Source organism: Lepisma saccharinum, chromosome 2, assembly GCF_977018435.1.
Source record: "Lepisma saccharinum chromosome 2, izLepSacc3.1, whole genome shotgun sequence".
Taxonomy (NCBI): Eukaryota; Metazoa; Arthropoda; class Insecta; order Zygentoma; family Lepismatidae; genus Lepisma; species Lepisma saccharinum.
The window spans coordinates 59,029,347-59,053,721 of NC_139230.1; the positions used below are offsets into that span (position 1 = coordinate 59,029,347).

Consider the following 24,375-nt stretch of genomic DNA (forward strand, 5'->3'; position numbering starts at 1 on the left):
AAACATATAATTAAACTTTCACTTGTGCAGGCTTGACTTACCTAGTTGTTACACTTTAAAATAAAATGTTAGTAGCTGCTACTCCTTTGAATATTGTAAATTGAACTAATCCTTTTAGTTCTCAATGAACTGTAAACATGTGATGAAAACACCAAATATTCAATATGACTAGTGGCATAAAAGCACCATGTTAAGTAATTAGATGTATAGATAACATATATGGGTTTTAAGTTGATAAACAATTAATGTCTCTGAATATTAAAGTAGTATTTACAGTGTTCTATAGATTTGTAATTTAAATTTAACCACTTTGTAAGTTACACTATAATCAGTACAATTGATGATTTATTTTTAATTGAAAGGTGATATTCATTTAGAATTAATTTAGCTTTGTAATAAACTTGCTACGTGCATTGCCATGATTCAAGTTTTACTGAATGAGAGTTTTTTTTCTTATCTTGATCATAATGTATATTCTTTGTACTACTAATAGATTCCATTGGGTAAGCTATAGACGTTTCATTGTGTTTCTTTTCATCTATTTCATCAATTTCTTTCATTCTCACCATAATATTTGTACTTTCATATTCAGTTATTGCAGAGTTCATCACTTTTTCTTCAAGTATGTCTCCATGCACTTTTTATATTAAATGATATGGCATGTTATTCATGCAGTAATCTTAATACAGCAACAGAAAGTTGGATGCATGAGAATATTTAAAATCTTATTCAATCTCATAAGAATTGGCAGTAATAAGCATGTAAGAGATTCGCTTGATCAGGATACTATCGTGAATTAACTTTGCAGTACCTTTTTTCTTGCATGTATAATATTTCGTTGCAATATAATAAATTCTCATAAAATTCTGATGTAATTCTTTTCACACATTTTTATTTATTTATTTTTTAGGCTCAAAATTGAGAATGAAGAATACAAAACCACATTCATCCTTCAAAAGGCTAAGAGATCAGATACTGGTACATACACTGTATCTGCTAAAAATGACTCTGGGTCTGACCAAGTAGAAGTAGAAATAACAGTTTTGAGTAAGTATATATCATTCTCTACTTAACTGTAATAAACATTGTATTATGCAACAAAAAGAAATGAAGAATATACGTACTCAGTTTCTACATTATTCATCATGTTTTTTAAATCATTGCTGTGTGATAAAAAAATTCAGCTGTCAGCTAAGTCAATGAAGTAAACCTGTTTGAAGTCAGTCTTTTTTTATTTTTTATTTTTTTTATTTTAAGGAATGCTTTTTAGGAAAATGAATGCATTGAAAGTAGGGCTGAGCCGATAACACTTGAAACTGATATTGATAGCTTTGCTGATACTTGTACCGATTCCCACTGATACCAATACTTGAAAATTGTAACAGTTCAAAGTAGTTCAGAATACTTATTATGGTGTACGCATTCCAGTGGAGTTATACCATTGCTTTAAAACATTCATAATTTCGCACAAGATGATTATTTATTCACCTACTTCATTTCTGTCCACAACGTTGCTGTAAAAATAATGATAATTGTGCAGTTTGCAGAATTTTCAAAACATTCAGACTCTGCGAAACACCCAGACAATGAAAGTAATAAAGTATTATGTACACAGGAGAATAACAAGTAGAGAGGGACTTTTTATAGCACTAAAGTCAGCCAAAAATATGCCCTTAATAAAAACAATTGCTACTTTTAGGGATAAAATTTCAGTTTACATGTTGTAACGATCTACTTACTTTAATTTTAATCAAAGGGAGAAGCTACCATAAATATCTTAAATTGGAGGCTGGGATTTTAATCAAGAATTAGTAGAACGTACAAAATCATAGGAAGTGTGAGGTATTTGTCATGTGGTTCATAGCACCTCAAGGTTACTAAGAACTTTAATTGTTTAGTCTTACACTGGGCCCAAATAAAGCTTGCGTGATTGAAATATGATAATAACAGAGTGTTTTCACCTGAAAATGAAAAAATATTCACGAGACTTTTCAGTTTGTGAATTTGCATTTTACAACATATGTCATGATTATCACACACTTATGCATACCCAGATCTTATATCACTAACAAATCTCCCATCACCTTTGACTACGCGTGATTTTCTACTGAGGTCAACATTTGACAATCTAATGTCAGGTTGGAAATAACCAAGAGGTAAGCTTTAAGTTTCAACAATTCAACAGGTTTATTCAATTTACGTAATTTCGCAATAATTCCATTTCTCATATAACAAGTAACAAGAGAGAAGATTATTTGTTTTTGATTAAATATAAATATATATATATATATATATATATATATATATATATATATATATATATATATATATATATATATTGGATAAAAGCAAGGAGGGCCAGAAGGGCTAAGTAAAAATCAAAAAAGGTAAAAGGGAACACTCACCGGACAGTAGAAAAATTCAAAATTTTCGCTAATTTCATAGCATCATCGGTGTGAGGAGAAAGAGACGGAACCGGAAGTTCCGTCTCTTTCTCCTCACACCGATGATGCTATGAAATTAGCGAAAATTTTGAATTTTTCTACTGTCTGGTGAGTGTTTCCTTTTACCTTCTTTGATTTATATATATATGTACATATATATGCAACAACAATTTGTTTTCATAGCAATAACTTTTTACAAGTATCCTTGTTCAAGTATGCATTATTTTGTAATTCATTTTGCATCATTTGCTGACATGTATAAAATTGCTCATTTACTTACAATTCACTTGGCACGTTTAACGTACCATGACAGTTTCCTATAATCTTGCAATTAAATACATCAACCTTTGTGCGAACATTACTAACGCAAGTTACAACATACATCTTGTATGCATGTTTCTTACTAAAAATCAAATACAAAGATTTCTTGTGATTTTGACCGACAAAATTATCTTACCAGCGTTCAATGCCCAAATCAACCTAACTACTCATATGAGTGTTTCCTTACAATTTGACTAGTGTATCATTTTGATTTAATCAAATATACTCATGTGCTTTCTTGTTCCAAAATTAATGCTTGTTCATTTACTACGCAATAGATGCTCACCATGGAAAAGGGTTATACTCGAATTTTAGAGCAGGTAAACCAGTATTCAAAAACGACATGACTAAATGACCATGTCGTCGCGATTAACTCAATTCACTTTACACCACATTCTCTCTCCTTTGTGATCTGGGAACTTCTTTAGTCAAAAGCAAATATTTAATTCAACAATTCCTATTTGCGTTCTCTAATATTACTTGCACTTTTCCTTTTTGTGTTCTTTAATTTTATGAACGTGATTTTACGTACGTATTGCAAAATTCAATAAGTTCAAATGAAGGTTACCAAATTATGCCAAAGACCAAATTTAATCAAGGCTCTATCTTGCGATTTAAAGTTTGCATTTACTTACTTTGGCACAATTATAGTTTGTTTACTTTTCAAAAATTTTAACAGTCAGTATGGTGATTGCAATTCAAAGAGTGGTTGGGACATGAACATATCTTTCCACCAAACTACGGCACTAATAATCCAAAATCTCTTTCATACCTGAACTAGTACATAACGACATTCCACACTTTCTTCCTTACCACCATCTACGTCCTTCTAAATAGCTAGCGAGTCATGGAAAAGGGATATAACTGGAATTTCACCATTTTGCACCTTTTTGTCGAATTTCAGCATATGTAGACTTCATTAGTTCCATAACTACAACTTTTGTGCATAAGCATGCACTGGACAACTTACGTAGTTTCACTTTTATAACTGCCCGTTTCAAACTATGCCGTACCTCCAGTCAAAACGTTATGTTCCACTCGTACGTTGAAGTCAAAAACTTCTGCATTAAATAATGCTTGCTGCTCAGCGAGGGGGAAGCGGAAAGAACTCGCTTTCCCTTGCAGCTGCCCATGAGAGAACCATTGAACTGTCTGATCTATCAGGAAAACCAAACTCATTAGTTTTGTTTTTTTGCCAGAGGGCATGACAACCGGTTTGAATTGAGGGAGGGTTGAGTGTTGCCATCTATTGAGAGATGACACAATTAACTCCAATTCATTTACGTATTTTGAGCGTATATCACATAATGGGATGACAAGGAAGGAGTTGTAACAAGTTTCAGTCAGTAAAAAAATATATAAATAGAATAAATGCTGAAAATCGTTACAATGTAGACAATTAAGTTTTTGCATAGTTTCTTATAGAAGTAATTTTAGAGCTATATATCTTTTAGTTACATTTTAATTTTATAGTATTGTAAATAAAATGTTCTGTTTTATTTGCTTTCAGGCAAACCAAGTAAACCGAAAGGACCCTTGCAAGTTTCAGATGTCACTGCTGAAGGTTGCAAACTCAAATGGGATAAACCAGAAGATGATGGTGGTGAACCTATAGATCACTATGTAATTGAACGTATGGATACAGAGACTGGTCGCTGGGTTCCTGTAGGAACAAGTAAAACACCTGAAGCAGAGGTAAATAAATGTATTTTAATTTACTCTATTTGTAGTGTTTGGAAACTTGTCACTCCTATTAAAATTTAAATGCTGTTCCTATGAGCATTGATCATGTAATATTATAGTAAATATCTTATATAGAAGACATTTTTGCACATTTCTGAAGATGTTAACATTATAACTGAAACAGTTAAATGGACAAAGTGTATGTGTGTATCAAATCTTTGTAAAGTACTTGCAATTGGTATACCTGCTGAAAGGAAAATAAAGGAAAAGTTGAAATGCATGATTACACAAAGAAATTTCTCAGGTGAAAAATACTCACATTTCCAGCATCTTCAGAATTGTAGTTTGTTGATTTGTTGTTTTAAGTCCACTTTATACACAGTAAGGCTAATCGGGACTGGACCTACAGTTTAAAGTTGGATCCGAACCACTATGTGCCTCCACTGGGAATCGAACCCGGGACCCCTTGATTACAAAGTGATGATGCTACCACTGAACTATCGAGGAGGCCCCCGAGAATTGTAGTTTGAAATCTCTGTTTCATTTCATAAAGACACTATTGAAAGTATACTGTAGTTGCAGATGTAGTAGATGTTTGTCCAGTGTGTTCTGTTGTGCAATAGTTATAGTATAATTTCATTAGTTATTCTTTAATATCATATTTTTCTTTTTACTTACAGGTTTCTGGATTAAATGAGGGTAAAGAATATCAGTTCAGAGTGAAGGCTGTGAATGCTGAAGGTGAATCTGACCCACTTGAAACAGATGTTCCAACACTGGCTAAGAATCCATACAGTAAGTCTTTACTAATTACATTCACCGATCTAAATGCACGGAAATGAAAATAGGTGGCTGGGTAGAATTGCGCTGGTGTTACATATGTGAAAAGCAAAGTGAGAGTGGGACAAAAGTTGCTGGTTCCCACACACTGTGTGCAATAATGTCAAGCGGGCTGCGTTGTGTCATCCCTCACTTTTTGAGCAAATACTGTCAGTTTGTATCACATGGATTTCAAAAACAAACTCTCAATCCTCCAAATACATGGGATTGTGCTCTGACATGGCAACAGCCTGAACTTCTGCCACTAGCCATGGCCATGCATTTAGTTATTAGCACAAACAACTATTTGAGCAGTGTTAAAATTATGTGACAGTACAAAATAGTAAATCTAGTTTGTTTTGTTGATGCTCTTGTCTATATCATTACTACATAATCCAGTGTCATAATCATTGTCAACATGGAGAGATAGGAAAGCAATTAATTTTTTGTTTCTTTACCTGTCAGGAAACACCTCCTGAAGATTGTCCCTATAGTTTCTGTTCACCCTGTATAATAACTTAAAATACATAATTAAAAAGCACTGTTAATGCACTGAAATTTCGATTATAATTATATTGTAATTGAGCTTTTAGAAATAAATCACATTATTTGTATACTCATGCATTGTTATGTTTATTACCAGATGAACCTGACAGACCAGGCAAACCAGATATCCGTGACTGGGACAAACACCATGCTGATCTCAAATGGGCTGCACCCAAGTCAGATGGTGGCTCTCCTATTACATCTTACATCATTGAGAAGAAGGATCAATACAGGTGAGTTTAAATTGTTTCTTTTCAACCAGATAGCAAACTCATTTTTTTCTTATCACATAATCTCACTGGCAGTGGTTACAAATAGGAAATTCTTTCTTTGGAGCATTGTTTCAATGAACATTTTTTCAGCTTTGAATTATGACACTAGAAAATGAATAAACATTTACAGAGTGAGCAAGAGGAAAGGTGGGAGGAAAGAAATGTGCTGGTCAGTTAGAACAATGGAGACTGGTAGGGGGAGGAGGAAAATGACAAATAAGTCTACAAATTCATTTGGGACTGTATTTTCAAGTATGTAAAAATGTTAATCAAATTGCCTTCTTCCTTGGGGGCCATTCTAGCCCTGAATTAGATATCAGAGCAAATAAATAGTTATGTGGGATATATTCCTGGATGGAAAAGTTAACAGTTATAAATTTACCATGTCAGGCTGTTAAAGAATTCCACCTACAAACATTGTGGCCTGTTAGAAAGATAACATGAAAGAAGTTGTTACTAAACAGTTACTCCGTTGTTCCTTGTGTTTGCATTATAAGTGCTTAAAGCATATTCTTAACCAAACACTAACAGACATGACTTGAAACAAAAATCTGAGAGTTACAAGTGCAATGTCCATGTAGTAATTGTAGGTGACATTTACAGTCTACGTAGCTTTACAATTACCAGAGTGTTTACAAAATGAAGTTGTAGAAATGAATGTTTGATTTTTTTCATTCATCCGTCATGCGTTATACCCACATATGACATTTCAATTCTTTCTGTTATTATTCTATGAGGGAATAAAATATGCCAGCCTTTTATTTTTGGGATTCTTACATATGATGTTAACCAGTTTTTGGAAGTAATGTTTATTATTATTATTATTATTATTATTATTATTATTATTATCATCAACTTTTATTTTCAGTTCAAAGTGGCAAAAAGCTATTGAAGTAATTGGCAACAAATGTGAAGCAAAGGTTCCTGATCTAGTAGAAGGAATGAAGTATCAGTTCAGAGTAAAAGCTGTAAATAAGGGTGGAGTAAGTAAACCTAGTGAACCCAGTGACACTATGACTGCTAAATCAAGATATGGTACGTACATCTCTCTATTTGCTTTCTAGAAAAAAGAGTAAATTTAAAGAGCACAGCATTTTGAATAAAAATACATAGTTATCCTAGAATATAAAAAAAGACATTAAAAACTGTACTTACATATGCGAGTATGTTGTTCCTATTTTTCTTTCGGTAGAACAATGTTTCGGAGATTAACTATCCCCTTCTTCATGTTCATATGAAAAAACTAGGTACTTAGCATAGTACCACGTCAAAATGTAATATAAGGATTGTGGACAATCGTTGGTGTGGATACATTTAAAATATTATATCCTTGCCCTAGAGGTATATAAAAAGCTCATCGTTCATTAAAAAAACTTGCACAATAAACCTATTCTCATGTTAAAAATGTTACAAAACTAAAACATGAGAATAGGTTTATTGTGCAAGTTTTTTTAATGAACGATGAGCTTTTTATATACCTCTAGGGCGAGGATATAATATTTTAAATGTATCCACACCAACCCTTGTCCACAATCCTTATATTACATTTTGACGTGGTACTATGCTAAGTACCTAGTTTTTTCATATGAACCTGAAGAAGGGGATTGTTAATCTCCTAAATGTCGTTCTACCGAAAGAAAAATAGGAACAACATACTCGCATACGTAAGTACAGTTTTTCACGTATTTTTTTATATTCTGGAATTGTTAGTAATATGCACCAAACCTACAAAATGCTATAGTTATCCTAAAGTGCATATTTTCTGTTCAAATTTACAGATTTGCTCAAGATCCTTTTTTCTTGAATTGTTGAAATTTTATCTGTAATTATTTCTGGGCACCAATTAAACTGATAAACATTAGTCAATTGGCACTACTTTGAGAGTTTGGATTTTTGTCTTGCTTTGGATGCTCCTTTGCATTTGTTTCTTCAATCAAATAACACAGAAGAAAATTTTGCGTATGTTCCACTAATACTCAACACTCATTTGATTTTGATTTTCTTTATTTTACTTCACTTTTTGTGCCATTTTTGGCTAATTTGCGAAGATGAGGATGAGTGATGATATGATGAAATTGATGAATGGACACTCGCAAATATCCATGCCCAGGCCAGGATTCGAACCCAGGACCCCTAGCATCGTAGCACGATGTGCTAACCACTTTGCCAAAGGGGGCGGCAACACTCATTTGAGCATTAAATTTAATAGTTAGATACTATGCAATAGTGCTTATGAGTAAAATAACATCAACTATTAATGTAACTTATAACAACTGTAAAAATTTGTATTATGCATGTTTTACAAGGAAAATTTTCTATTTATTTGTATCTTGAGCTCTGTAAGAAACAATACCTTCTTTATCCCTTTTTTATGCACTTATTGTTATGATGTATTTATACAAGGGATGTAACAATATTAATTTTTTTGCTGATACTGATAAAGTATGAATATATGAGCTGCATTTTAAAAGTAAGGGCAAATTGGTCATAAACGAACATATCTACTTCATTTTCTTCATAATTACCATTATTTTCCAAGCATTTTTTGTACCATGATCCAATGTGCATAAAATTCTGCTACCCAAGAGCCAGTCCAGCACTACCATTTTCAACATCTCACTGTCTTCAAGCCAGTGAGATGGAAGCCAGTTTTTCAGGTTCAGGAAGATTTGATAGTCACTAGGTGCAATAGGTGCAAGAGGTGCAAAGCCAGAACTGTAAATGTTTCCCATCTAAATTTCTGGATTGCCTGGACCATGTGGTCAGCAATATTTAGGCACACATTGTTATGAAGAAGAACAATTCCTGAGCTCGGCATTCCACGTTGCCAGTTCTGAATGGCACTTCTCAGTTTTGGAACTGTTTTACAGTACACCTGTGATGTGATTGTTGTTCCTGGCTCTGTAAAATCTACCGAAAGCTCGCCTTTTTTAGTCCCAGAACACAGTTACCATGATCTTTCAGGCATATCATGTTTGCTTGAACATTTTTACCCAGCTACATGTGTGGTCTCACCACTGTTGCTTGTCACTTTTGATACAATTTGCCCTTACTTTTGAAATGCATGTTGTAAAATTTACCAATACCAATATTCAACTAATTCAATGTAACATTGCAAATGTTCCATGAAGAAGTTGAATGGTTTATTCACATGCTATTTAAATGTATGCAATGAAATTGCAATGGGTCTTACTATGAAAATGGAAGTAGTGGTTATTTAGGGCATATCAATTATATGTTTATAAACATAAAATTAATAATAAAATGAAAATGGTGGAATTTTACACTAAATTATAGGATATGTATAAATATATCAGATCAGTAACATGATTAGCAATTTCACATAAAAACTGATATACTTATGTTTTCTGATAACTAAACTAAACTCGATGGTGCAACAGCTCTGTAAGGTCCAGGGTCTGCCCAGCATTTTTTTCTTATTTAATGATGTGTGGTCAGCACGTCAGTTCCCATTGACACTTTTTTTCTGGCTTTTGAGACTGGAGCCTGCAACTTCTTTTCAAGTAGCTCCCCAATCATCCTTACGATTCTGGGTCAATACTGAAGTTTTCAGGGCTACCAGTAGGAATCATACCTGGGACCACTTGCACAAAAGGTGAGAGTGCTAACCATTTGGCTATGTGGGAGCCTGGCTGATAACTATAGAGTACCAAATAATCTGTCCCATCCCTAATTTATGGTGACCTAATGTGCTGACATACAGGGATAATATGGTCATGAAGTCATTGTAAGGAATGTTATGCACTAATCCATACATTGGTCAAGAATTGAAATTTCATAACTTATGAACTTAACATTTGTGGAAACTACCTGTGATTGGCATACTATATTTCAAGGATTGATTAATTAATCAATTTATTAATTGTAATTTATCTACTGCAGCTGCACCACGTATTGACAGAAGTACACTGAAGGATCTCGTCATTAAAGCTGGTCAAAACATTAGGTTTGATGTAAAAATCTCTGGTGAACCTCCTCCAACAAAATCATGGTTCCTTAACAAAGCACGACTTGAACCAAAGGACAACCTAACCATTGATAATGAGGATTATAAGAGCAAATTTATTGTAACCATTGCAACAAGAAAAGACTCTGGCTCATATGTAATTAAAGCAGAAAATAATTCTGGAAAAGATGAGGCTACAATTGAAGTGACAGTACTTGGTAAGTATAATTTACTGAAGTTAGTGTCACAGTTTTTTCTCTTGCATGTTGTTTCATGCTACATTTCATACTTTGTTGGAATATGGTGATACATAATGTTGTAATGTTCATAACATTTTATGTTTCATTATTCTGCCATATCAATCAATAAATCTCCTGGAGCCAAGCTCTTGTGTTGTGTTTAAGAGGTTCTAAATTAGAAACAATAGTTTTGGATGAACACTTAAATTGGCCCCACGAACTGACCTACGAAGACACATGAAGAATGACATTTCACAAAATTAAGTTTTACTATTTATTTGTAACTATTTTTTTTTTTCATTTTATGCCACACTTTATTGCATCAATTACACTTAGAGTATCAGAGGTGAGCAATGATAATGAATGCAGCATGAATCATATGAATTAATAAAACAGTTACACATTTTCAAATAAACATTTTTTTTGTTCCAATTTGTTTTTGTTGCAACAAATGTGTTCTTTGTTTGTGTGTGTGTGTGTGTGTGTAGTCTATCAGTACTTTCTGTCTCTTGCCTGTATGTCTGTAAGTTTCAGACCACCATTCTTATAAGTTGTAGAGAATGGTTACATATCATTACATTATTATTATTATTATTATTATTATTATTATTATTATTATTACAGACAAGCCAGGAAAACCAGAAGGTCCTTTGAAGATCTCAGATGTTCATAAAGAAGGATGCAACTTGAAATGGAATCCTCCACAAGATGATGGTGGCTCTCCGATTGAACAATATGTAGTTGAGAAAATGGACACTGAAACAGGTGTGTATGTAAAAAGAAATAGAATCAATAACAATTTATATCACGTGAACATCATAGACTGTTCATAAGTATGTTCCAAATTTCCCATCACTATAAACTTCCAATGGAATTTTGTTGACAATGGTCTCATGGTTAGAAATAAAAATTGTAATGTTAAACATGAATTGAAGACTAAAATTAGTAAACGCTGTAAGTGCCACGAGAATTCAAACACCGATTTCCACGTTAAACTGTGAAATGTGCCATGCTTGATAATGTGGTAAACATGAAAAGTGGCTGGTAGCCCTCTAAGTAGTTCAAAGGTTGTGTAAAAAGGCACTAGTGTGAACGTTTGTATGGGCTGATGTGCTGAACGATGCGATTTCCCAACACTTTCGCTTTTGGCACTTACAACGTTACCCACTTTTAATCCTCAATTATTACTTTCTTTTCATTTATCAAATTTGTACTCTGAAATTTGTTTCCAGTTTCTTATGATCAACTATGTTTTAGTAGAGCATAATTGTGTAAGGTGTCATTTATATTACATATGCTGTTTTTATTTAAGTTGCAAGAAAACAAGCAATATATTACAAAGTCCATTTTATATTCATCGTTGTGTTTTAATTTTGACATAATACATAATATTTCATTGATTTTTTTTCTTACTTATTAATTTTCTTACAAATAGGACGGTGGGTACCAGTTGGTAGAAGTAAGGAGCCTAAAATGGAAGTAACAAATCTCCAACCAGGACAAGAATATAAATTCCGAGTAATGGCAGTAAATGCAGAAGGTGAATCAGAACCTTTAGATGCAGACAAATCGATTATAGCAAAGAATCCATTTGGTAAGTAACATAAATAAATAAATATTCAAATGAGATAAATTTTATTGTTTCCTATTTTTCCCCTCTGCTATTTGATAAATTACAATTACAATCAACCTGCATCTTCTTTATGCACACTGTAAAGAAAAAAAAAACATCACTCTATTCTTATTATGAATGTTGAAATGTTTTGGATTCGAATCTATTTATCTTTCCTGCACAACTTGAAATCGATTTATTGAAGCATTTGTCCAGTATTAGAGTGTCATGGAGTGTTATTATTTTGTTTGTCTAGTGATTGGAATTATTGCTAGAGGGCTTTGTGATCAATTAATGCAGTTCTATTGGCATGAGATTGAAATGTGCTTGTTACTAGTGGAGCCTGTGATGTATTCTAATTTGCAAACTTTGTTTATTATTGACAGTTTGGTTACTTTAATATTATTTAGGAGTGTCCTGGTGGTTAGTAGTGCATTTAGAATAGTTTTTATAGAAAAACATCGGTAGAAAGTGTGTCATATCCCCATGTAAGTCAGGAATGTTTCTTGTATTTGCATTACTTAGGGATAGACATTCTCAGAGATAAGCCCTAAATTGGGTGACAACTTCATGTGCATAAATCTTCACAGATAACCGTTGCCTGAAAAGTAAGAACAGCATGGAAAATCATCACTGAGAAGTTACTGTGGCAGAAAGAAAAATACATCTCAAGTAGATTGTAAGATAAAGGGCATGAAACTAAAGAACAGAGGGATGAGTTTACACAAAATTGCAATTAGACTTCAAAACAAGATAGGAGTTATCCTTAGCCATACTAGTGTAATGTCCCGAGTACTAAAGGAACAGGGTGTTTCTTAAAAACTATCATGTAAAAATTCCAGAGTAACTGAAGCACATAAGAAAGCTAGGCATGAATTTTTCAGATGTTTCGGTTTATGGAATGGTACAGAGTCAAAAAAATGTGATATTTTCAGACTAAAAACAATTTAAATTTCTGGGTAATGAGAGCAAAATAAATTTGTGGATGTGGAAAGGAGAAGAACTTCAAAATTATTGCATTTCAGAGACTCAAAGTGTTGTGGCAGTGTTATGATATGTGTGTGTTTTTCTCCAAAAATCATTGGAAGGTTGCACATGTCTACAAGTACTGTTATCACTGATGTATATTCGCAAATTTTGAACTGGATAGTTCTACAAACTGTACAAGATCACTCTTCTGGGCAGAATGTGCATTTGCCCGACCCTGTGGCCGAGTGGTTAGCACATCGCGCTGCGACGCCAAGGGTCCCGGGTTCGAATCGCGGTCGGGCTTGGTTGTTTGTGAATGTCCATTCATCAATTTCATCACTTCATCACTCATCCCCATCTTCGCAAATTAGCCTAGAGGCACAAAACGTGAAGTAAAATAAAACTAAATCAATCAATCAATCAAGAATGTGCATTAATGTATTTTTTAGATGATATTACGACCTGTCACAGTACACAGCTGGTGAATATGGCTTCGAGATATGAATATTCAAAGATACTGATAGCCGCCCAACTCTCCAGACAAACTTACAAGCCAAAACACAAACTCATGGAAGCAATTGTGTATGCTTTGTTTCATGAAATTGACACCACATATTGTCAAAATCTGATTTGTAGCATGCGCCGAAGGTTGGAAACACTTAGGAAGACCAGAGATGGCCACACTTGGTATTAGTCTGTGTATTTACATACTGTAATTACAAATAGGTGTATCTTAATACATGTAGAATCTTTGATCACTCTATGTACTTGCAAAATTGTCTTTATGCGTGTACATTCCACAAGCATTATTTACTTTAATTTTGCTATCAGTTCTGCAAAGTCGGTGGCTTAAATAATACATATATATAAAAGAGAGTTAGTATTATATTTAACAGTTAGTAAAATAAATCATCAAGTTGAATGTCAATAAAACAACTGAAAATGCAAGAGCGAAATGCCGAAAATTAGAGATAATGAAGTGATGCTATTTTTTTCTTTACAAAGTGTATAATCTTGATTAATCTCAAATCCCCAATGCCATTTTCTTCAAATTCATTCTATCTTCATCTCATTCTCCTTTGTACAGCATTTTTCATAATATTCCTTCATAAAGAGTTCAATCCATTTAATTTGTTGTGAATTTTGAATCTTCACTGTATTCTAGGAATGGCACAGCTTAATTGGCACTTTATCAGTGTGAGCCAATATAGTGTATCAGTGTAATTGTCGATAATTTTACCAATATGATAAATGGAAGAATTTTCAATTCATTTGCAGCATATTTATAGAAATTTTGGATTGCTAAAATTATCAACGATTTTACTGATACCCCACCAATGTGCCTATATTGACTGTTATCCGTTTCATCCCTAGCATGTAGGATTTCTTTTTTATATTATTACTCTTTAATAATTGCAGGACTGAACTGACTAGTGCCAATGTATCAGTATTAAAAAATGTCAATTGGAATTTATTCATCAGTACCAGCCAATAGTTTTCCAGAATTTGGCTATTTTGCAGAGTCCAAAAAATTGCCACACAACAATTTCTCAGTCTAAATGTCCTGCAAATTATGCAAAAGTTCAAAATTTTCAAGTACTTTACACCAGTATTGTGTGACAAAATGGATTTCGTGATTAAGCATATTTTAAAATTATCTGGTAAATTAATGCATGTAATTGCATTAATATTAATTAATATTTTGAACAATTTTTAATTGTTAAAATTTTCAAACATTGGTATTGGTATCAGTGGAAATCAGTAATAGTATTTGGCTTGGTATGGGTATCAGCCCTAAAATTTACATGATATGCACAATAGTCATTTGTATTTTCTCTATGCTGTCAATTATGTTGTTAACTATTAATATTATTTTAATTATTAAATTCAGATTGTGTTGCATGCATAAGAGAGTTAAGGAAATGAACAATGTAAAGAAAAATTAGCAAAGATAAATTAAAACTAGAATTACCAAGAGAGAATTGGAACAGCAAAATGGTTTGTATTAGTACTGCAAATGAAGCTACAGAAAGAAAAGTTCAGCTAAATTCACCAGACTTTTTATTTGCATCACATGCAAAAGCACTAAATTCAATATCTTGTTACATTTTTATGTTAAATTATGTACAATTCTTCATTTGGAACTTGAATGTCTATACGGAAAGAAAGATTAATGTTGCCAGTTTCTCATATGCTACAAACCATAGAATGAAATCTGGAAATACGACGTGATCTTTGTTATACTTTGATGTTGTACACTTTACCTTTCCCATGTATTATTCATCTATTATTCAATCATTTACTAGCACACCATTTAGTAGTCTTGTTTAGCTGTGTTCTTTCAGTCGCATTTGCTAATATGGGGTTACCAAAATAATGATAAGCTTTGGTACTGATAAACATGATTTTTGTTTTGAAATAGATGAACCAGGCCCACCTGGTGCACCAGATGCAACTGACTGGGATGTTGACCATGTTGATCTCAAATGGACTCCACCAGTTAAAGATGGTGGATCTCCAATCACTGGATATGTAATTGAGAAAAAGGAAAAGGGTGGTACTCGCTGGACCAAATGTGGAGAAGTGAAGGGCCCTGATTGCAAAGGAACTGCAGAAAATTTGGAAGAAGGTGTTACTTATGAATTCAGAGTTCGTGGAGTGAATGCAGCTGGTCCTGGTGAACCAAGTGACGCAAGCAAGCCTATCACAGCCAAGCCTAGGAAATGTAAGATATTTAATATTTAATGAAATTGTGTTTGTGTAATTATGTTGTTATAACATGCATATGGTAGCGGCTCAAAACTTGGGGGGGGGGGTTTGCAGGGGGAGGGGTGTTAAGGACAGTTTACTTTTTCTTGGTAGACAAGGCTTAGTATTAAGAGGCCATATTGTGGGGCATAAGTGGCAAGAAGTGGGTGGTGAGGGGCAATACCCCCCCCCCCCCGCCACTGCATGCATATATAGTTTGACAATCAGAAAAGTTAAAAATAATGAAGTAATATAAAATAATGAGAAGTTACTGCAAAATGCTCAAAAATTGATGTTTAATTTAGCCAATGCTTGTAAGGGATTAATAAGCAAAATTTTGGAAATAATATTCAACAATATTAATATGGAAACTTGAATAGTGTTATAATATGTAAGATTTCTGTAGGTGTTAATTTTATACATACTTATGAATTGGCGATTAATTTTGAAGAGTTTCGTTGTTGTGGGTCTTGATTCCTAACTAGCAAAATAAAATGATTTTTAAATACATTACACACATGCACACTGATCTAGGTAGGCTGGTTAGCAGTGATTTAATTGAAAAACTAGAAAATGTATTCAATTCATTCACTGTTATTCAATTCATTCACTGTTCCAGTTAAGATCTTGTAAGATAATGAGATAGAACACTGATGTGTGACACTAATGCAGTACTTGGTCTACAGAAGTGTTGTACTATTCAGTACAATAGACAATCTGTCAATGTTATCCTTTTTTAATAAAGTCAGAGCATGCTTTGTATATTTTCTCTTAATGTAATGAACAACATACAAAATACTGACCACATTCAGTTTCATTTTAAATATTCTGCATTAAAAGACAATAATGGGCAGCACCTTCTCATAAGGTATCACAAAGAGTACCTTTTACTAGAGAAATTTCACTTTCTAGATCATAATGCCATTGATAGAATATATAGGAAAAAGGAACAGATCTCGATATTTTACTTGTACATATTTTTATGCAAATATCTGTTGTTTTAAATGTGATTTTAATGCAATATTTTAAATTTTATAGTGGCACCAAAGATCGACCGTAAGAATCTTCGTAACATCACTGTACGTGAAGGTGAACCTGTATTTTTCGATGTTAAAATTATTGGTGAACCTCCTCCTGATGTAACGTGGACCATGAATAATAAATCCATACAGCAGACACATTCCAAACGAGTTGAAAATGTTCCATACAACTCTAAATTTTTCAATGATCATCCTGAAAGAAAGGACAGTGGTATTTACAAGATTCAAGCTACAAATAAATGGGGATCAGATTCAGCTGAAGTTGAAATTATAGTTGTCTGTAAGTATTAGAATTTTAATGTTGCTAAACTAACAAATTGTATCTTCTGACAGCCCTTGAAGATCCATGGTCTGTAAAACGGCTTCTCTTTGGGTCTTTTTGTCCACATTGTCTTTTATGATATGAAGGGCTCTGGTGTAAAACATGGTAAGTGACAAAATGCAGGTTTCGAGATGTTGAAAGTTGATGTTTCAAAAAAATCTGATTTACAAATTAAAACAAATTTCTAAATTATTTACAGCAAATATAATTCACTTATATGTTTACTATCATACAAACATGATATTTCATTCGAAATATTTTTTCGCTGATGCTATATGCGATTTGTTTGAGGGTTGTTCAAGGAATTGTTGTAGTTACCATGCTTTACATGCAACAATATTATACAGCTTTATTCAAGCTAACTTGTGATGTAAGTTCTGAATAATAATAATAATAATAATAATAATAATAATAATAATAATAATAATTTTATTCAATAAACAATAACCTGGGCTACTCATTTTTTCGAGAAAAAAAATCGTTTTTGGTTTTACAAAAAAAAATCGTTATTCGAAAAAATCATTTTCTAAAAAAAATCGTTTTTGACTATTTTTTTAAAAAACAATAATTTTTTTCGAAAAATCGATAAATGAAAAATCGAAAAATTTCATTTTCGAAAATCGAAAAACAATTTTTTCGAAAAGGCCATCCCTAGTTTAAATCTCTATCTTCAAGATAACAATTACCAGCCCCGTGGCAGAGTGGTTAGGAAATCGTGTTACGATGCCAGGGGTCCCGGGTTCGAATCCCAGCCTGGGCATGGATGTTTTTGAGTGCTTATTCATCAAATTCATCATATCATCACTCATCTCCATCTTCGCAAATAAGCCAAAAGTGACACAAGACGCGAAGTAAAATAAAGCAAATCAATGAAGACACAATTATGACCTTGTAACTTTCTGTTGTACGAGGTGCATCCAGAAAGTAAGTTTCCCTATTTTTTAAAAAAAAAACCAACACAGTTTCAGGAAACAATTTATTGGCAACAGGTACAGCAAAGGTTCAGCTATTTTTCAACATAGCAACCACCAGAATTGAGACACTTGTCGTATCGTGGTATCAACTTTTGGATCCCACTGTCGTAGAACTCTGCCGCCTGTGAATGGAACCAGCGTGTGACATCTTCAGCTCTTCGTCATTGCCAAAACGCTCACCAGAGGACAGGAATTTCTTGAGGTGCAAGAAAACGTGAAAATCGCTGGGAGCCAGATCAGGACTGTAAGGTGGATGATCAAACAACTCCCAGCCAAATTCCATCAAAACAGCTGCTGTGCGCCGAGCCGTATGTGGACGAGCATTGGCATGGAGGAGCACAACACCTGCAGTAAGCATGCCATGCCTCTTGTTTTGAATGGCACGTCGCAATTTCCTTAGTGTTTCACAGTAATGGTCAGCGTTCACCGTTTCACCTCTGGGGAGAAAGTCAATGAGCAAAATGCCCTTCCTGTCCCAAAACACGGTGCACATCACTTTCTGTACCGACAGCGTCTGTTTGAATTTCTTCTTGACCGGAGATCCACTATGCTGCCAATGCATTGACTGCTGCTTGGTTTCCGGGGTGAAGTGCGAAATTCACGTCTCATTGCCCGTGACGATCCTGTCGAGGAAATCATCGCCGTCATCATGGTACCGTTGCAGGAATGTCAGTGCTGCTCCTGAACGTTTCATTTTGTGTTCGGGTGTCAGGTTTTTCGGCACCCACCTGGCACACAATTTTTTGTACAGCAGGCGCTGCGTGACAATCTCATGCAACACGGATTGTGATATCTGCAGAAAAAGGCTACTCAACTCTGTAATCGTGAAGCGACGGTTCTCTACGATGCGCTGCCGCACTAGCTCAACCAGATCATCGGTGATGAGGGACGGACGCCCACTGCGCTCTTCATCATGGACACTTTGACGACCTTCCGAAAACTGCTGACACCAGCGACGCACCATCTGCTTACTCATAATGTTCGGCCCATAGACCTCACAGAGCTGACAATGAATGTCAATTGGTGCAATGCTTTGTGCATTCAGGAACTTTATCACGACCGAACCTCGCATGCGGCGGGAGAAGGAATACGAGCTTCCATTTCGGACCACTGCTGCCTCGCTACTGGCATGCGGCGGGAGAAGGAATACGAGCTTCCACTTCGGACCACTGCTGCCTCGCTACTGGCGCCGGGCGGGATCTGTCCACCTGGCATATGATTGATACGTCTTAGCTCTGCTGCGAATGCGCAATTTACACGGCTCATTACGTTTACTTTCACAGGAAAAAAATAGGGAAACTTACTTTCTGGATGCGCCTCGTATTTTTCTTTAACTTGACATGTTTGTAAAGAATGATTTCAAATGTACACAGGGCTTAAGTTTTTAATAGTTTTCACTGATATTTAGCTCTGATGGATTAAAATAGTTATATTTTTGAACCAAGAAGAAGACATATTTGCAATATCAACAATAAAATAATTTGCTTTCATCAAAGTCATACATATCATAAATACGAAAGTTAATTAAATTACAAATATGTTATTAGGCCTACCATAGAAATATTATAACTTTTAAAATGCACATTACAGATTTATGAAAGAAATATTTTATACAAAAAAAACTAAACTGTTCCAAATAATTGTTATGATTCAGATCAAATTACATATTCCCTAAGTGTAATACATTTTTGACGTTCCTTGTAAGGCATGGTATCTTAAAGCAGCCTTAAATGTGCATACCCAATTAAAAATCAAACTAATTTCTATGTGACTACAGTTATTTATATCTAGTAGAAGAAAAGTATGTGCTTCTCTACTAGATCGCAGTTCACATCCAAGTACGAGAGTAAAATTTAATTCAAAACTGCCATTATGAGCACTGCTGCATGTAAACAATGGTATCTACAGTAGATACCACGTTTTACATGAAATAGAATGTACGTGGCCATGCACAGTTTTAGTCACATTTTTGATTGCCAACCTCTTCATTCTCCTCGTTCTTAGTCAGTGGTACATATTCCGGGTCATTATGGGAATCATATACACTTACTAACTCGTTCTCATCTTTGCTGTTGCCTCAATACTTGCGAACTTTATGAGTCACGTTGCAATTCAGTAACAGCCGTTTTGCCGCCATCTTTGCTACTTGCCATATTTACATGAAACAACTGGTAGATACCATAACTTTCAACACATCTAGCTCTGTCATCTGTTAATGAAACAAAACACTTCGAGTACGATTCAACTCCATTTACGATGGACTACACGATGCACATTGTAACTCCAAATTGACCAAAATGACACTTACCATGTTTTACACCCGAGCCCTTCATATTGCAATTAATGAGTAGTTCCATATTCTGATACTGTAGGTAATTTTTAACATTTAAGTCATTAAAGTCAGTAAAAATACTTGTAATCTAAATTCTGGTATGGAATTCATATTGTTGAACACAAGATACCTTGATAATAAGGTGACAACATTATATTCAGCTCTTGTTCCAGTATGCATGTGTATTTGTAACTTTCTGTAACAACTAACTGTGAATTTCTTTAGTGCTTACTACTGTATCACAGTATTATAATTATTTCCCAATCTTAAACAATTATTTATATTAAGTATGGGCCAATATGAGATTGTAATGCAATATGTAAAAATTATCTATATCAATTACTAATAGTTTTTTAAATTTAAAATAAAATGGCAAATATTTCATGAAGAAATATTTCTTTATAAATTAAAAGGTGTAAAACAATATCAAAATGGTACAAAATTATACATTTGATTACAGAGCATTTGTAATAATATCATATGTATATAATTATTATTGATGATGCCCTTTCCATCTATTGCTAAAAAAGGTACCAATTAACCATCCCTATTTTTTTAATTTTGTTAATGTTATTTTCACAATTATTTAATTGATTGCAGTGAAGGTGTTACTGCTGTTTCCTGGTAATCAAGGGGTACTGGGTTCTTTTCCTGGATGGAAGTTTCCTGGATGAAACGTTCTACAGTGTTTCAGATCCAACTTGAAACTATAATTCCAGTCCAATTTAGCTCATGTGGGCATAAATTGAATTTAAAACAAACTTTTCTTTTTTTACAATTAATTAAAATATGGATGATAAATATGGATGAAATTCTATTTTCAACTTTTTGTACCTATCGTACACAAGTAATTTACCTTGAACATCACTTGATATTTAAGAATTGATCTTTGTTATGCATGTTTCTTAACAACACAGACTAGACTTATTATTCTACAATCAACTATTACTCTTGTTTGTGTATGTTTTGTTAATATTTTCTTTGTTAACTCAAATATTTATGTTGTTTTAATATGTCCTAACTATGTGCATTACTCTTTCTTTTTCTACATGAATCTTTTTTTTATTTTAATTTCAAAAATTAGATCAATTATTATGCTTATTCTGTTCTGTCTAAGAAATTATTGCTAAATATCTGAATATCATCTCTTCCAGCTAAACCTGGTAAACCAGAAGGTCCCCTTGAGGTTTCGGATATACATAAAGATGGCTGCAAGCTTAAGTGGAAGAAACCAAAAGACGATGGTGGTGAACCAATTGACAATTACTTGGTTGAAAAATTTGATCCTGATACAGGAATCTGGTTGCCTGTTGGCAGGACGAAGGACCCTGAAATGGAAGTAGCTGGTTTGATTCCAGGACATGAATATCAATTCAGAGTGAAGGCTGTTAATAAGGAAGGAGAGTCCGAACCTCTTGAAACATTGTCACCAATCATAGCTAAAGATCCATTCAGTAAGTTTTCAATTACATTTGGGCACAATTAAATCATTTTAGTGAGACTTATATATATTTACGTAGTACTTGGCTATAAGTTAATTTCATTTTTTAAATAAGCTCTTGAGTCTTTTTAAGCTAACATAAATGAGAATTATTATGATTAACCAACTAATTACAATAATTATCAGTTATTGACATAATTATCATGCTAATAAACTTCTGTTTGTTTATACCATTCATATGATTGCCAATTTAGCTGTTGGATGGATATTTCTTATCAGTCATTAAGTTCGAGCAAGTGTTCTTGGATTACCAACCAGCAATATACTTGGTCTCCAGTCAACATTCCTTGATGTAAAGCATGCGATCGAAACTATGGATACTAACACTGAATTAACCTGCCTGGTAACACAAGAACACTTGTTCAAATCATGTCGCCAGGAAAACTACAATTCCTACTACTCACTAAGTTCTTTCACTGCATAAAATTATGTTAATTTTATGTAATATTGGCATGGATTCTTCTTGAAAACCACCATTTGGTTTCGTTGCACATGTTCTCTTGGAAAGTTATTTGTGTTATTGCATTATTGGGAGCATTTTATGCTTCCAAACTTAACACATTATTTTAATTGTAGCTCAAAGCATTTCATAAGTAGATTCAATTTAGTAGAAATTTGCTCAATGATTTTCTTGCTCTGCAAGTATTTTTCATTGTAAGTGTGATACTTGGTTTGAAATCTATTAACAGCATTTTGCTTGTAAATTTGTAATATGTATCTTTTTGCAGATAGAATGTCACAATAATAATAATAATATTTATAATAATAATTATTATTATTATAAATTAGAAAGTTAAATAATAATTGTTGTGATAAAATATGTGTATGTGTATAATGATACATTCTAGAAAGATAGCAAAAGGGCATATGTGTGAGAACACAATGCACAATGCAGGTTGTGCCTGTAGTATTTGTAACACTTATTTTTCAAATAATTAAGCACGTGTATATTTTTTTGTTGGAGAGATATGCAATATTATCTTGCTCTCTCTCTCTCTTTTCACTTCCAAGAAATATAAGTGTAATTAGCTAACATTAAGTTTTGATATTGTATAGCTGTGCCAAGTACACCAGGAGCTCCAGAAGCTGTGGATTGGAGTCAGAACCATGTTGATCTCATATTATTATAAATTAAAAAGTTAAATAATAATTGTTGTGATAAAATATGTGTATGTGTATAATGATACATTCTAGAAAGATAGCAAAAGGGCATATGTGTGAGAACACAATGCACAATGCAGGTTGTGCCTGTAGTATTTGTAACACTTATTTTTCAAATAATTAAGCACGTGTATATTTTTTTGTTGGAGAGATATGCAATATTATCTTGCTCTCTCTCTCTCTTTTCACTTCCAAGAAATATAAGTGTAATTAGCTAACATTAAGTTTTGATATTGTATAGCTGTGCCAAGTACACCAGGAGCTCCAGAAGCTGTGGATTGGAGTCAGAACCATGTTGATCTCATATGGAAAGAACCAGCTTCAGATGGTGGTTCTCCTATTACTGGTTACATAATTGAGAAGAAAGACAAATACAGGTAATTTTTTTAAATATCACTTTACAATGATTTGCAAATTTTGTACTGTATTTCTTGGTTGAAACAAACATAAGAGGAATGATATTGTCACATTGTAGTTTTCTTTGGAATTTTCTTTGTTTATCTGTGTAAAGCCTGTAACTAATTAGGTGGGTAATTAAATAATATTACAAGGGGAAGTCGTGAACTGAGGCCGTGGGATCAAAATTAAACGTACCCAAACCCAACAATTACAAAAGTCGTTTTGTTTGAAGCTAATGATGTGTTTTTACACAGTCGCCTCAGTCTCGTAAGAGAACCACAAATCGGGACAACCGAATTGATTTAACTAAAAAGAATACCACCAGTATTAATGCAAAGAGATGCTAGTTTCTCAAAAAAGGGGCACTTTAATTTAGAAGAGAAGTTGAGGGTTCATTCCGTGTCCAAATACGTAGAATTCTAATTGCCCAAGTTGATCAAGAGTATAGTTTCTAGGACAAATAGGTAACACAATTTATGATTTGCGACACATGGTCAAGTTTTATTATAATAGTCCCACAACGAAGAATGACTATTATTTCCCAACATCAAATACATCAATATAACAACAATTAGACGAACCGGCGTCCATTCAATAGTTCAACCTTTCACGAAAATTATAACAATAGACTAGATCTATCTCTTAAAATTACTTCCAAGTGAAATTACATCAACGTGTTCCATATTAAACCATTACTAATTTGACAATACATTAGATTAGCAACGATTTCTATAAAAATGTTCCTTCTTTTATACTATGAAGACCTAATCATGAATCTTTGGCCTTTAAACGACATTATACAAATCTCAATTCTTTGGTGCTCTTATAAGGTATTTCTAAGGTACGTTGCATATCAATTTCTTCCCAATACATCGGCGTGAAATTACATAAGTGCATTTTAATTCCTTTTAGATACTCGTAGCGAACATGTTTCTTCAATAATTGTAAAGCGTAACACTACGATAATACTGTACACATGTAGTTCGCCAAATTAGGCAAAAGTGGGCAAAAAAGGGGGAGCAAAAA

General features: G+C 33.5%; 1 protein-coding gene across 16 annotated transcripts in view; it reads left to right on the forward strand.

The window, feature by feature from the left end:
- Positions 1-24,375, forward strand: part of bt (projectin protein bent) — a 486,238-nt gene that overhangs the window by 348,257 nt on the left and 113,606 nt on the right. For all 16 annotated transcript variants that reach the window (XM_083117398.1, XM_083117403.1, XM_083117397.1 and 13 more), the window contains 12 exons: positions 911-1,047; positions 4,276-4,460; positions 5,129-5,243; positions 5,911-6,046; positions 6,954-7,120; positions 9,989-10,270; positions 10,916-11,056; positions 11,727-11,885; positions 15,295-15,597; positions 16,659-16,940; positions 21,443-21,742; positions 23,192-23,327. In XM_083117398.1, coding sequence (XP_082973524.1) covers positions 911-1,047; positions 4,276-4,460; positions 5,129-5,243; positions 5,911-6,046; positions 6,954-7,120; positions 9,989-10,270; positions 10,916-11,056; positions 11,727-11,885; positions 15,295-15,597; positions 16,659-16,940; positions 21,443-21,742; positions 23,192-23,327 — 2,343 coding nt within the window. The remainder of the gene's footprint in view (positions 1-910; positions 1,048-4,275; positions 4,461-5,128; positions 5,244-5,910; positions 6,047-6,953; positions 7,121-9,988; positions 10,271-10,915; positions 11,057-11,726; positions 11,886-15,294; positions 15,598-16,658; positions 16,941-21,442; positions 21,743-23,191; positions 23,328-24,375) is intronic.